The sequence below is a fragment of the Rhinatrema bivittatum genome, chromosome 1, assembly GCF_901001135.1.
Source record: "Rhinatrema bivittatum chromosome 1, aRhiBiv1.1, whole genome shotgun sequence".
Lineage (NCBI taxonomy): Eukaryota > Metazoa > Chordata > Amphibia > Gymnophiona > Rhinatrematidae > Rhinatrema > Rhinatrema bivittatum.
In genome coordinates this window covers 228,609,061-228,624,401 of record NC_042615.1, presented here as the reverse complement: position 1 = coordinate 228,624,401, position 15,341 = coordinate 228,609,061, and the positions used below count along the sequence as shown (strand labels likewise).

Below are 15,341 nucleotides of genomic sequence, written 5' to 3'. Positions count from 1 at the left end.
GTTCTGCTTAAACAGAACATCCCTGTTCTGTAAGACTGAACAGTTATTTGTGCTCTACAGGCTAACAGCTCGATCCAGTATCGTCCGCTCGAGGATTGCCCGTCTGTAACGTGCTCGTAGCGCACAATTCGGGCGCGCAAGGCAGTTCGGCGATACAGTCTCCAGTTTCACGCGTCTGTATCGCTTCTGAAAACAGACGCATAACCCTTTCCGCACCCGGCATGTAAATGAACGAAAAAGCTGTATAATGAAGGAATTATCTATTCCCCTGCGATACTGTAACAGGCGCTGATATTATCTCCTCCGTAACCCGCTGTTCTGCCGCGGCCTTAACCTGCTAGTTTACCGCCTCCCCCTAGTAGGAGTTAGTGTAGTGTAGGGTAAAAACATTGCTTACCCGCCCTGGTCCCGTCCGGTCTCCTGCAGCCCCGTCCGGACCGGACGGGGCTGCAGGAGACCGGACGGGACCAGGGCAAAAAAAAAACAAACGAAAAAGTAGCAAGGCTCGGGCCTGCTATGGTAAGTGTAAAAAGTGTAAAAAAACAAAAAACCTGTGTGTTATATAAAAAAATAAAACAATTTTAAATACCTGTCGGAGGGCCGTGGGTCCAGGCGGCCGGTGGGCGGCGGGCAGCCATCAGCGGCATCCGGTAGTCCCTTCTCCCTTCCTCCCTCCCTCCCCTGCCTGGATGAGCGCCAAAATCGCACGGGCGGGTCGGCAGCAGGATCCGGGAGCGGCGGGTAGGCAGCAGCGGGGTCCGGGGGGGCAGGGGCAGCGGCAGCGGGGGGGGGGGCGGCAGCGGGGGGGCGGCAGCAGGATCTGGGAGCGGCGGGGAGGCAGCAGCGGGGTCCGGGGGTGGCAGCGAGATCCGGGGAGCCAGCAGCGGCAGCATGTTCGATCGCGCAGGCAGGTAGGTGGCAAAGTAAAGATGGCCGCCTGCACGGGAAAATCGTGCAATTGGCCGCTGAAGACGTGACGTCACGACGTTTGGCGTCACGGGGTGTGACGTCACGTCTTCAGCGGCCAATTGCACGATTTTCCCGTGCAGGCGGCCATCTTTACTTTGCCACCTACCTGCCTGCGCGATCGAACATGCTGCCGCTGCTGGTTCCCCGGATCTCGTTGCCACCCCCGGACCCCGCTGCTGCCTACCCACCGCTCCTGGATCCTGCTGCCGCCCCCCCGGACCCCGCTGCTGCCTACCCGCCGCTCCCGGATCCTGCTGCCGCCCCCCCCCGCTGCCGACCCGCCCGTGCGATTTTGGCGCTCATCCAGGCAGGGGAGGGAGGGAGGAAGGGAGAAGGGACTACCGGATGCCGCTGATGGCTGCCCGCCGCCCACCGGCCGCCTGGACCCACGGCCCTCCGACAGGTATTTAAAATAGTTTTATTTTTTTATATAACACACAGGTTTTTTGTTTTTTACACTTTTTAAACTTTTTTACACTTCCTGGTGCCTGTCATTTCAAATGTCATTTGAAATGACAGGTACCAGCGCACCCAGGTTACTGTATAGGCGCTGTTACAGCGCCTATACAGTAAAATGGGTTGCGCGGGCATAACCCTTCCCTAACGCTTCACAGCCGCGGCATGCATTTGCATGCGATTAGAGGAGAGTATCGGGGAGTTAGTGAAGAGAACTGTGCGTGCGGGGAGGAAGGGTGCGCCTGACACTACCTCACTGTTTTTACCGCGGCCTTACTGGATCGAGCCGTAAATAAGAAAGGTAGACTTGATTTAGTCTTCAGTCACTGGGAGGGTTAAAGGAAAAAAAAAACTTTCTTTGAGTTAAACAAAGAAGGTGATTATCAGATATTTGAATTTGTGAAGGCTCGTTCTCCCAGGGCTATCGGAAACATTATTGACATGATAAATGGGCATTGGCAGATGTAGCTTTTAATCACAGCATTCAGCAGGTCAAATTAACCTTCCCTAAATAGAGGGAGAACAATTTTGGCAGGACCCATCTGATACATTCTGAGGTGAGATGCAGCAGAATAGAAAACTTCTTACCAGATAACGTCTTTCTGTTAAGACTCACATTAGACTGGACCAATCCACCCTGTGTGCTTTGACCGTGAATGCTGCGTTCTCACGCCCTTTGTTGCTCTGTCACCCTTGGTGTCACCCTTGGTGACAGAGCAACAGAATACAATCCGATTGGTTCCTATAGTGTGGGTGAGTGTATAATGCCCTCTGAAATACTGCACAGTACTTAAAAAATACATTTTTCTTTTAATTATTTGTGCTTTAAAAATCCAGTATAGTTTTAAAAGATAAACTCAATCAACACGTTTAATGTGATACTTGTAAGTTCTGGTTAACTGTGAACTAAACTGTTTTGTTTTTTTTTAATTTTCACTTAAACCGCTTAGAAAATAGTCACAGATGTTTTGTTTTAACCATGAGAAATAAAAAGCTTACTAGAAAGCTGTAAAAGACACCATGTTTTTATAAGACATTTTGGCATTTCTGAATGAACTGAATTGATGAATTTCTTTAGCTAAATCTCCTTTGTTTTGAGTAAATGGAGATTTTTGACCATTGACCCTGTTAAAAAAGAATGTTTTCCCTATTTAGGCCTTCTGGGGTAAAAACCTGTTGTATACAGTACCCTAGGTGAAGTGATACTTAAAGTGGTAGATTTGAGAGGTTTATAAACGAATAAGTAGGGATGATTTGTAAATCTCTTTATTGGGGTTGAGAGAAGTTCCAAGGATGCAAGTGCAAAATATTTCATCATGCTACTAGTTTTACAAGCAAATGCTGTGAATTTTGGTTTGTTTGCCTCTCGGTTCCTGCTGCTGTCTCCTCGAAATAATTTTCAGGCGGGAGCTAGTGGCTAACTCCAGCATTTGCTGGAGTAGTTAGAAAAAGGATAGTTGTGGTTGGGGTTTTTTTGTTTGTTTTTTGCAATGAGCAATTAAATTTAGCTATTTAAAATAAAATGGAATTCCTGGGATATCATACAACCATGCTGCCCTTTCCTGCCCCTTCTATATCATGGTTTGGATGGCTTCTCTAGGTGAGTGCAGCACAGAAATAGACAGACAGAGAGCACTTCAGTACAAGATGGAAATCCGTGTTTGAAGTCAAATGCTAAATGGGGCCCACGTGGCTGTAGAGAGCCTGCAGGTAACTTCATGCCACTTCTCAAAAGGAAAGTGTGAGCATACTTGGCATTTGAGAATGGCTTCAGGTGAAAGCACTGGTAGAGGTTTGCTTTCTCACCAAGTGCTTTTTCTGTGGAAAAGAGCACACACGGTTCTGAAAATGCAAACCTTGGGTGTGCTTATTGCATACCCCGACCCACCCCCAACCCTCAGGAACGCCTCTGCACCATCAGGTAAATGTTAAAAGGAGAGTGCGTGTGTCCATAAACGCGCGTGTTGGGCACGCGAGCAAAGATGAGCTTAATTTTATATCGTGCGTGCAAGTACACGCATATCATTTAAAATATCCCTGCTGTGCGTACGTGTGCAGCCTTTATTGGATGGGGGGGGGGGGGGGGAAACTCTGTTAGAGAGACAATCTAACACTCTATATATCTCCCACTGTAAAAGAGGCACTTTAAATTCAGGGTGGGTTTCGGGGGGTGGCGGGGCAGTGTTGCAAGGGTCTACAGATCCTTGCACCCTAGGCAGACCAAATGTAACCCCAAACCTAGCCTGAGTTGAAAGTGGCCTTCTTACAGTGGGGGAGAGAGTGTCAGAATGTCTCTCTCCTAGAGCCTCTCTCTCTCTCCCTCCCTCCCCCCCCCCCCCTGACTTGCACCTCATCAGGAGACCAGCAGGTGTTCCCATGTTTGGGCTTTGCAAAATTTGGGGTTATGCATGTAAGTCTTGGCCTCACCCCAGGACACCCATTCCCTGCCTCCTTATTCTTGGCAGGCGCGCAGGTATGCACGCCCGTACTTCCCATCTTCTTAAACTTCGCCTTTCTCGAGCGTGACCCACATACACGTGAATGTGGCCGATTTTGGGCGAGCAGCGCTTTTAAAATGTTTCTGAATGTGAGCAAAGTGTGCATGTTACAGAACAAATTGCATGCTTTTAGCCGCCAGGAGTGTAAATCAATATGTAAGCTGGGTAATTGAATTTTGAAAATTGGCCTCCCCATTATTTTCTTGCTGTAAAAGATTTTTGGTGTCATCCTTAGCTATAAGCTTTTATTTTTGTCATTTCTTTTCAGCTCATATCAGTAGTGCTAGGGTTAAATTCACAAACCGGACATGCTTTAAATCCAATTTCTTTTTTTTTTTGGGGGGGGGGGGGGGGCGGAGCTTTTTCCTTTCATACATTCTCATCCAGACTTGTTCAAATCTAGAGTTTAGACCAGAAACTGGTCTGGAATTGAAGTAATGGATGTGGTGCAGTGAGGTAGCTATGGATAGACCTTGTGCTCCTCCCCCTCACTTTTGGCTCAGGCCCCCTTCCTTAGCAGCAGGATCATGTCCTAATCTGAGCCGGCCTCTTCAAAATGCAGCAGTTACAGAGCTTGGAGGCAGTGGAATCTCTGCCAGTCCATGATCTCCTGCGCCTTTAAACGTGAAGGGGGGGTGGGACCATCGCTACCCTTGGGCTAGCCTTAGGCCATCAAAGCCTTTCTGTTTACTTCTGGCAGGTCATTTTTTATTCCCACCTCCTCCCAGCCCCTTAAAAGTTCACCAGTGCCTGAGCTGAGTAGACTATTTACATAATTACTTTTTAAGTAGCCTAAAAGTACCAACTGCTTTAAACACAGAGGGAGAGTGAGAAACAGCAGAGACAGGGCAGGGAGAAAGTGGAGAGACAGGAACAGAGTGTTGTCAGAAATTAAAAAGACCCACATAGGATGGGATGAGGCGAGTGGGCTGGCCATCATGCCCACCTATGTTAACCTTGGGGGACCCTCCCCAGATATTCAGTTTTGGCTGTGGCCCTGCGCTGTGTAGAGTTGTGATTCCACATACCCGCCTTTTATGCCAAGGACATGGTGGTGCTGACGAGAGTCATTTTTACCACAACTGATGGCTGTAATATGTCACTGTTGTGTACCATGAAACTACAGCAGAAATGGGTAGATCCCCCTACGCGAGTGAGACAAGGTTGCATACCAGGTCTGATTTTAAACAAGTCATTTTGCCCAGGATTAGTTACATATTAGTGGATTTGCCTGAAATTCTCATCTACATAAAAACAAACATTCCCAATCTAATCTAGTGGGCCTTGAGGTCACTTTTTTAAAAGATAACCTATTGAAAAGGTTTCCCAGAAGTTCTTAAACTGCCTCCCAAAAAAAAAGTGGGTTTTTTTTGTTACATTTTTTTCCCTTTCTAACTGTTTAAAAGTGAAACTCCTAAATTCACAGCATTTGTGTTTCAGAATTTAGTGGCTTACAGCACTTGCTATTAAAAAAATAAAATTCATATTGTTCATCAGGCAACAGGTGTGCTTTGATCTAGGAATATTCAGGTATGGCAGAGTAGAAAATTGAAGTTGAACCAAAAGGGTGGAGGAGCAGGTTAAGTGGCAGGAGGGGGAAATAGTGGCGCCAATTCACATTACATCTGACTGTTCTCACTCCGCAGCGGAACATATAGAGAAATTTGATGCCCCAGGATCAGTCTCGGTTGGCATCCTCAGCTCAGTGGCTGGTTTTACTGTTTGCATCCTGGTGGTCATCCTTGTGATCAGATGCAAAATGAGAACGTTCTCGAAGAAAGACCTGAACGTTCCAGCCGTTCAGAAGATCTCCAAGTTCCCGCTCAAGAGACAGGTAACAGAAAGTAGATGCAAGGTTCTTATAGTCTTACACTCTTCCTCGTTTCTACTTTCCTGCTGTTTCAGTTTGTGTTTTGTATTTATTAAAAGAAGTGTGTTTAAAAGCTTCCCACGTACAAAGGAAAATACCAAGAGAATGATGTGAGTTAGGGAGAGGTAGTAGAAAGTAGCAGGGTACAGAATGCTGGGATGTATGTTGCCTTACAGTAAGGGCCAAGGTCCAATACAAGAGAGCACTTAAGGACAATATTCAAGATAAGTACAATTGGTATTCATCAAAAATCTGTGCTTACCCATTTTTTTGTAAACTCTCATGGGATACACCCCCTCATATTTCAGAAAATTTGGCAATATCTAGATGTAGCTCTCTGCTGATAAGTGTACAGCAGTATAAGTAAGTACACGTGGTCTTGGACTAAACCACCAGTGAGAGATGCTAGTATAGGAATAACAAGACACGAGTTCACGAACGCTCCTTGTGACTTTGGACAAGTCACTTCTCCCTTCACAAGCCATTTTGTTTAAAGGTTACATTTGTGTGCACTGCTGCTAAGAATGATGCTGCATTCTGTTTGGCCACATATCTCTTATGTTAAATTTCTGAATGTTTGGCTGAAAGGAATTAATGAGAAAATGGGAGAAATTGATGAAAAGCAATGCAAAATATCAAGTGTTGCTCCCTTTTTAAGATGTTCCTATGAGAGACAGAATTACTGTATCTCATGTAATTGTCAGCTTATAATCAGTTCTAAGTCATGGAGGTGCTACTTTGAGAGCCACTGGGAAACCACTCGGAAATGCCATTCTGCCTGCAAATGGAACAGGGCACGCTGTGAACACGCATTGTAGTAGAATGTGGTTTTTTTCCAGGACATTTACCTGCACACTGTTAGAGGGAGGAAGATTTGGAAACCCGAAGAAATGAAAAATAGGAGCTTGGTATGAAGATATGAAAGTTATTGTAGGCTTCAAGACCCTGTTCTTGCTTTGTGCCTCGAGGCCTGGAATACACTAGAACTATTTGTGGCCAAAACCATGCAGAGCCCTTTCTCTTCCCCATGCCCACCTCAACATTATTCTGACTGTTAGAGGGCAATTTTTCAAAACAATTTACAGAGTAAACAGCATTTTCTCTGTTGACCAGCAGACATGAATTAGTGATGATGCGTGGGTGACATCATCTGATGGACCTGTCATGGACTCCATATGGAACATGTGTGAGAGACCCCGTGCACACACACACTGCCGCCTGATCTCATCAGTCTTTCTTTGCATGAGCTACCACATGAAAGTATTCCACTCTCCTCTTAAAATGTTGAGATTTTTGGCCTTAGTGCTACATTTACTGCCTTGTTGCTTCTTCTGTTTTTCTGCAACCGGCTCAGCAGCTCCTCAAAGAGAACTTTTAAGTTTAAAAAGAAAAATTGAGCATGGGAAAAACCCAAGGCTAAGAAATTGGTGGATGCTGGATGTCCATTAGAGATACGCATTCCATCTGATATCACTGCCTGGACCTGGACCATGCTTCCTCCAGCTGTTACAGCTATGGAAGGATGTCCCTATAGAGCAGCATCACCGCACCTGGAAGATGGGAGTTGCCATGTGTAAGAGCCCAAGTCCAGGAGAACAGCATCATCGAACTGTCCCACATTTGTTTTAATTTTCTGTGCAGAAAGTTTCCTCTCCATGGCACTGGATTCTTGGATCTTAGGTCAGGGGTTGAGCATGGCACAGAAGCCTGTGGCGCCGGATGAGGCACTTGATGTTAGGGATTCTCTTCGGTGCCATCCCCCCTCGGAGACAAAGAAAAGATCGCAGGGTTTAACCGGAGTGTGTTCCTTCTCAGTGCTGAAGTGGGAGAGATAGCCTTGCCAGCACACAAGTCCCATCCTTCTTCAGGGGGCCATCATCACACTCGGTGTGGCATACCAAGCCGTCATCAATTGTGTCTGAGCACTTCCTCGCATAGGCCCAAGAGTCCTGCTGCTGATACTGTTTCACAGAAGGGGACTCTGCCAGCATCACCCATGGACCAAGGCACCATTCGGGAGTTGACGCAACCGGCACGGAGCATCCTAGAGCCAGCCCCTGCCACAGCAGATGCAGCTGCTATGGTGCCAAGTTTCTCCTATATTTTGCAGGCAGCCTTTAGTGGGGATAAGCCGATCTAGGTTTCTGAAGAGGATGACTCTCCAACTCAAGTGCAGAGTGTCCCCCAGCCAGTGAGTACCCAGCTATAGATGACTTCATAAGCCCTGAAGATTGGAAAGGAAGATTAGAACCAAGATGGAGGAAATTTTCCCCAAGTCCCACACCAGTTTGTACATCTCTTTAAGAGCTCCCAGTGTTGGGAGTAAGGCCTTGCCATGAACTGGTGGATTCTCCTCCTCCAGGGGGAGTCCCTTCACAAATCAGAAGGGGAACAAATGGAATTAGTTCATTATGAATTCCTATGGGATTTTTCCACTCGAACCAGCAGAGATCTCCTCCTGGGTCACCCTCATTATCTCAGTCCTGTCTTTATCTTCCTTTTTTTATAAAGTTATGGCAGTAGGCAATAACATTGCTATGGGGGTAATTTTCAAAAGGCGTTACGTGTGTAAATGTAACTAATATTGTAGCAATTTTCAAAACCCGGTTTTATGCAAGTAAATGCTTTTTAAAATCAGGCCCTTAGTGTCCCCCCATGGTTGGGAGAGGATGGAAGATTCCATGGATTCCTTCAGATTCCCTGCTGGATTTGCCTCAGCATAGCTCGCCTCCGGAGGATCTCTGCTACTTCCCATTTTTTGGACAAGCTGGCAAATATATTGTTCAGTAGTTTCGGGAAGGAAAAGGACCTGGGAACGGTTGTCAGTAGACCTCTTCAGTTCCTTCCTTCCTTCATTCATACTCCAGTGGACTCCGCAGCTAACCTGGTTCACAAACTCTCTTCAAGGACCTGCAGATGACACTCACATGCCTTGATCTAAAATCAGGGTCCAGGCCTACCCAGAGTTTGGGGGTTGTTCAACTACTTCTCTAGTCCGAGATAGTGGAGTCAGCATAGAAATGTGATCACTGCAATACACCCTGGAAAGGATCTAAAAGCATTGGATGCTTTTGGGAAAAAGGTCTTCCAGGGAGCCATAATGAGAACAAAAGCAGAATTAATTTACATATCTACCATTCCAAACTCTTCATGCTGACCTCTGTCACATTTTACATTTAACTCGCATTCCATTCCAATTGTTACGCAGGCACGTAACTTAGGTGTTATTATAGATTCAAAATTATTAATGTCAGAAAATATATCAAAACTAACAAAAACCTCATTCTATAAACTCAATCTTTTGAAAAGACTTAAGCCATTATTATTTCAAGATGACTTCAGACTTGTACTCCAAGCACTTATCCTTTCAGGATTAGATTATTGTCATTCCCTATATAATGGCCTTCCAGATTCAACACTGCGTCCACTTCAACTTGTCCAAAATTCTGCCGCTCAACTCCTAACTGGCTCCAAACTAAAAGATCACATATCCCCAGTTTTGTTAAATTTTCACTGGCTACCCATCAAACAACGAATCCACTATAAAATTTTAATTTTTAGTATTCAATTTAATCCATAACATATCAGCTATCTGGCTACGTACAACTCTTCGTCTCCATCAATCCCGGCGTCACGTGTGATCACTAGACAGAAATCTCCTCGAGGTTCCAACAGTTAAAATCATGAGACTGGAAATGACCAGGAAACGTGCTTTTTCAGGGGCAGGTCCTCTTCTTTGGAATTCTCTTCCAATTTCTCTTAGAACCATATCCAGTCCAAAGGAATTCAAGAAAAAATTAAAAAACATATCTTTGTTGCACCACTTTCAATTTAACTTATACCGACTAATAACACCATGATTTTTCTTGTGTTCATGGTATGTTTACTTGATTTGTTTTAAAAACTTTTTAATTTTTAGTTATATTTTTACTACTGTTTGTCTTATGTTTCTATTTTTTGAAATATGTATATGTTACCTAATTTGTAAACCGCTTAGACCATATCATGTATAAGCAGTATATAAGAAACTTTTAAATAAATAAATAAAATTGTGCAGTAGTCTCACAAATGTAGGCAAAAACTAAAGCCTTTTATGGACTTTCATGAACATGCAATCTGCCCTGAACTTTATTTTGAAAGTGGTGGAATATAAACTTAAATAGACTTGTCAGATTCAGAGTAGGGGATGAATTTGAGAAACATCTCATCTGTTCCATTTACAAAACTTCTGATACCATGGCCAGGATTTTAACTACTTCTATAGGAACCTGACAGCTCATGTGGTTGCAAGCAAGTAACCTCCGATAGTTGGTGGATGTACTCTGTACAGGGGATAATTCATCAGTGACAGAGTTCAAGCGAGTGACAGTGGCCCTGATTAGGGAGCGAGCATTAATCCACCTTACAGTCATCAGTTGTGATGGGGAATCAACCTGACACTGGTATTTTTCCTACAAGCATCCATTCTTTCAGACATGTCTCTAATGCTCTTTAAAGCATCATTGAGCTCCTCCCACTCTTCAGCAGCAACAGTTGTTTGCTTGAGATTGACAGAAGGAAAAGTATCAGTCAAATGCTCAGCAGCTAATGCAGCCTAAACCTGAGACCAGTTTTGATGCCTTTAAGACTCATTTCCTCCAGCGGGGGAAGGGTACACTCCTCCTTCCTGGAATGGCTCCATGTCGACAAGGGTTGATCATTTGCTATAGATTATGGATTATAAAACATCTTCAGTAAGGATCCTGAAAATTGTAGATTATGGCTACTGCTTATGCTTCTCTCACTCAGCTCAGACACTTCTCAGTCTGCCCAACCAAAGCTAGATGTGGAGTAGCTCTGTCAGCAGAAGTCAATTGAGCCTGTCCCTCATCAGGAATGTGGCCAGGGATTTTATTTCCATATTTCCTAATCCCAAAGAAGTCAGGGGGATTAAATCCTGTACTGGACTTGTGAAAACTGAAAAAGTTGTTGATTAAGGAGACGTTCATGATGAACTCCATCCAGATGAATCTCCCTTTCATTCAACTGAGGGATTAGATATGCAGTCTGGATTAGAAAGACACTTATGCATACATTCCCATTCATCCTTCCCATTGCAAGTTCCTCAGATTTGAGGTGAAGAACACGCACTACCAATAGAAATTGATCCCCTTGGTTCCTCTGACTCGTCTACATATGTGGGGTATTCAGTGGAGTTTCGGACGAGCCAATGGGATCAACTGTATCAGCCATTATCCCACCAAATCTTCATGACCCTGGGATGAGCGCATCCCTTCAGTGGTGGATGAATCTGGAAATTCTGAAGGTGGGTCCCTTCCTGCGCATTCCACCACATCAGGTGACTGCCTACTGATGCCTATATCAAGAGGGGGTGGGTTGGGGGGGGAGGGGATGGACCTAAGGATTGTGATCCGCAATGGAGTCATCTACAAATTAACTACCTGGATTTGTGAGTCATGGACAATGCGTTAAGAGCATTTTGTTATCTTCTTTTGAGAGAGAGAATCTTGATTCAGACAGACAGTGAAGTAGCCATGCTCTACATAAACAAGTGTGTGTGTGTGTTGGGGGGTAATGGGCTCTTATGCCATCTGCCAGTGATCGACCTGTTTGACACAAGACAACAGAAAGGGCAAGGTTCTGCTCCATCAGCTGTATACTATACATATACCCATAGATTTTCTGTAAATGCCAGGACTGTTCAGAAGATCATTCAGGACAAGTCCAGGATATTCCTCATAGCACCAGCCTGGCCATGGCAAGTATGGTGGCACCTATATATTTTCTGCCTGTCCATTCATTCTCCAGTTCCATTGGTAAAGTCTATGACTCTCATTACAGCGGAGGGAGGCAGGCTCTACTATCTGAATCTGCCATCGTTGGCCTTCACCGTGTGGATATTGAACTCACAATAGTCTCTTCCTTACTTCTTCTCAAAGAGGTGAAGGATATTCTATTTTCTGTCAGGAATCCTTCAAACAGAAGATCCTACGATTTCAAATGGAAGATGCTCTCTCTACTTGGTGTAAGACCAACCAGCTGGATCCCTTCTCCTGTAGCTGGAAGAACTTGCTTCAGTTATCTATTGTCTCTCATCCTCAGCCTCTCTTCAGTTAAAGTATATCTCTGTCATTGCAGTGTATCACCAGCATGTGGAAGGAGCTCCAATCCCTCTCCACCCTTTGGTATCAAAGTTTATAAAAGGATTGTGGCATTTCATACCTCTGATAACTAAACTTCCAGTGCCTTGGGATCTCGTTGTAGTCCTAGCTCAACACATGAAACTTCCTTTTGAAACTCTTAAATGGGTGGATTTGAAGTTTCTCGTCTGGAAGGTGTTTCTTGTGACCATCACTTAGGCATGAAGAGTAAATGAACTACAGACTGTGGTTTCATATTCACCATACCTTCAGTTTTTTCATAATAGGGTGACTCCGAACTCACCCCAAATTTATTCTGAAAGCGATATCTGTGTTTCACATTAATCAAACTATTGTGCTACCTACATTCTTTCCATGACCAAGTGCACAAAGAAGAACAGGCTCTTCACTGCTTGGACTGTAAGAGCCCCAGAGTATTACCTAATGAGGACTCAGCCTCACCTATCAAACTTCTCAACTGTTTAAGTCCTTTGATCCCAATAGACTGGGAAGGGCAGTTGCCAAATAAACTCTGTCCAATTGGCTAGCAGACTGTGTATAGCACACTGTTATGCACTGGCTGGCTTATGGAGAGCCATGGCAACTTCAGTGGATCATCTCAAAGCCACTTCTGTTGAAGACATTTACAAAGCTGCTACTTGATTATCTGTTCATACCGTCATATCCCACTGCTATTATTTGTCCTGAAGAGACAGTAATTTTGGACAAGTAGTTTTGCACACAGCCTGTTCACCCAGCAGTCCTGCCAGGAAAAATACCACAGCGAAGTTGACCCAACCTAATGCACAATAGCAGCCCCATATCCTGGGTCTGCCATCTTTGAGGGATTGATGTGGCCCCCAAAGTGTCTTCCCCAACTAGATAGGGTGTAAAAATTGAGGGTCTATTGAAACATCCCCCCCATCCGTTAAAAAGAAAGCAGGACCCCTAGCCCCCACCCTTTAGAGGTCTCAACAGACTCCCACCGATGGAGGAGTGGAGGGTGGGGGGAGTACCAAGGGCCACATCGTTACCTTAAGGCCTTAGCCCAGGAGAATCAGGATGAGTGATAATGTCCAGAAGCTCTCAGGGAAAATTAACTACACCTTTGTAAGAGTAGCAAACTTGCTGTCAAATAATAATGGCTTGTGAATTTTGAGACAAGTAGCATTATTTGGTTTGCATTACATTTTACCACGTATGAGCCTATTTTCATGCATTTGCATGTAAATCAGCTCATTTTAATAGCAGGGGAAGATACCGCACTATTTTAAATACCGCATGTTATCTATGAAAGACATTTACTGCATAGTATAGCCCCTTACACAGCTTAGTAAATCACCCCCATGTATGGAAACCGCACTGTTGCAGGCAATTCAAAATGTGTCCCTTAAGATATTATCAGTGACCTTGAATAATCTTTTACATGAGATTACTTGAAATAATATTCTCTCTCTCTCTGTCCTGTCTTTGTCTTCCTTTTTATGAAGCTACGGCGGTAGGCAGTAACAAATTTTTTATTTTGGTTTATTTAAGCAGGTGTCACTGGAATCCAACTCTTCAACGAATTCCAACACCCCGCTGGTAAGAATCAACCGTCTATCTTCCGGCGATGGACCCGTGTTGGCCAATGTGTTGGAGCTTGAACTGCCTGCTGATCCCAAATGGGAGCTGCTCCGATCACGGTTAGTAAACTTGGCAAGCAGGAGTACGCGTCTGTCCTATTTTTTTGTTACTCCTCCATGCTGTTTTTCTGTGTTTCATAGTTTGTTTTGGTTAAATAAAACCAAGGATAGGTAAATCGCCAAAAAAGTTTAGAAAGGTACATTTTAAGGTTATTTTATGCATTCTAGACTTGACCTCCTTGGTGTTTTTTTTAAAGTGATGAAATTAAAAGCTCCCAGTATAAGCCTTGTTTCGGTGTCCTCGCCGACATCCTCGCTGGAATTTGTGGAGGTACTCACGCCTTTCAAGGTGGCTGGAAGCACACAGAGCCTTCTGCAAGGCGCACCCTTATAGCTGCAATTAGAGGAAGCCTTCCTGGCGGCATGTTTAGATCTGGGGAGGAAAAGTACCCTGTTTTCCCTGCAAGAAAGAACCAGCACAGCAATGCAGGGGCATTTCTGTATGAGAGCAGAACTTCAGCTGTAGGTCTTAGCATCGAGAGAATGTAAGCCTTGCTTTCTAAGTTCAAATTAGGCAAATCTCAAAGCAAACGAAGTCAACTGATTTAAAATCACCCCTGCAAAAAAACCCCAAAAAAATCCCATTGACCACCAGTGTCATCATGAGCTGAACAAATACCAATTAATGAAAAAAAATTCAGCTGGCTTAAATTTCAAATAATATTATTCCCTCCTTTCAAAAATAATTCTTATAAATTGAATGAAGTGAAAATTAAAAAAAAAAAAACAAAATGTCCTAAAATCCAACATTAGATGTTCCCTAGATCACAAATCGGCTATGTGTTGTTTATTGATTCTAACCCTATTATAAATAGATAATATGTAGGCTACAGCACTCATAAATGGGAAAGCACATCAAGCAGAAACTTGCTCAGTGTACAGAAATTGAGAAAAGAAACTACAGTTTCTGGTCATCTTTGAAATAACCTCAATTAACTTTTTTTTTTTTTTTTTTTTTTAATCTTACTGCTAAAATGTAGTGTTCGCAAAAGGTGAACTGATGAACAAATACTTTTGAATATCCATCTTCAGTCTACTCATAGGGGCGGATTTTCAGACTCCGCGAATAGGCCTACTTTTGTTTGCGCTCCAGGCGCAAACAAAAGTACGCTGGATTTTAGTAGATACGCGCGGAGCCGCGCATATCTGCTAAAAACCTGGATCGGCGCGCGCAAGGCTATCGATTTTGTATAGCCGGCGCGCGCCAAGCCGCGCAGCCTACCCCCGTTCCCTCCAAGGCCGCTCCGAAATCGGAGCGGCCTTGGAGGGAATCCTCTAACGCCCTCCCCTCACCTTCCCCTCCCTTCCTCTACCTAACCCACCCGCCCGGCCCTGTCTACACCCCCCCCTTACCTTTCTCCGGGGATTTACGCCTCCCAGAGGGAGAAGTAAATCCCCGCGCGCGAGCGGGCCTCCTGCGCGCCGGGCCGCAACCTGGGGGCGGGTACGGAGGGCGCGGCCACGCCCCCGAAACGCCGCGACGACCGGGCACGCCCCCCTCGGAGAACCCCGGGACTTACGCGAGTCCCGGGGCTCTGCGCGCGCCGGTAGGCCTATGTAAAATAGGCTCACCGGCGCGCAGGGCCCTGCTCGCCTAAATCCGCCCGAAAATCCGCCCCATAGTTTGTAATGCTTATCGATCTAATTTTGTACTAGCATAGAAAGAGTCGAGTCCTCTAATTTAAAGCTCATTCTGAAAATAACGTACTGAACTGAACGATTG

At 44.9% G+C, this 15,341-nt stretch overlaps 1 protein-coding gene across 7 annotated transcripts in view; it reads left to right on the top strand.

Moving 5' to 3' along the window:
• Positions 1-15,341, top strand: part of FGFR3 (fibroblast growth factor receptor 3) — a 139,784-nt gene that overhangs the window by 95,619 nt on the left and 28,824 nt on the right. For 5 of the 7 annotated variants that reach the window (XM_029592590.1, XM_029592610.1, XM_029592604.1 and 2 more), the window contains 2 exons: positions 5,570-5,757; positions 13,470-13,618. In XM_029592590.1, coding sequence (XP_029448450.1) covers positions 5,570-5,757; positions 13,470-13,618 — 337 coding nt within the window. The remainder of the gene's footprint in view (positions 1-5,569; positions 5,758-13,469; positions 13,619-15,341) is intronic. The other 2 variants (XM_029592608.1, XM_029592597.1) reach the window with 1 other exon arrangement.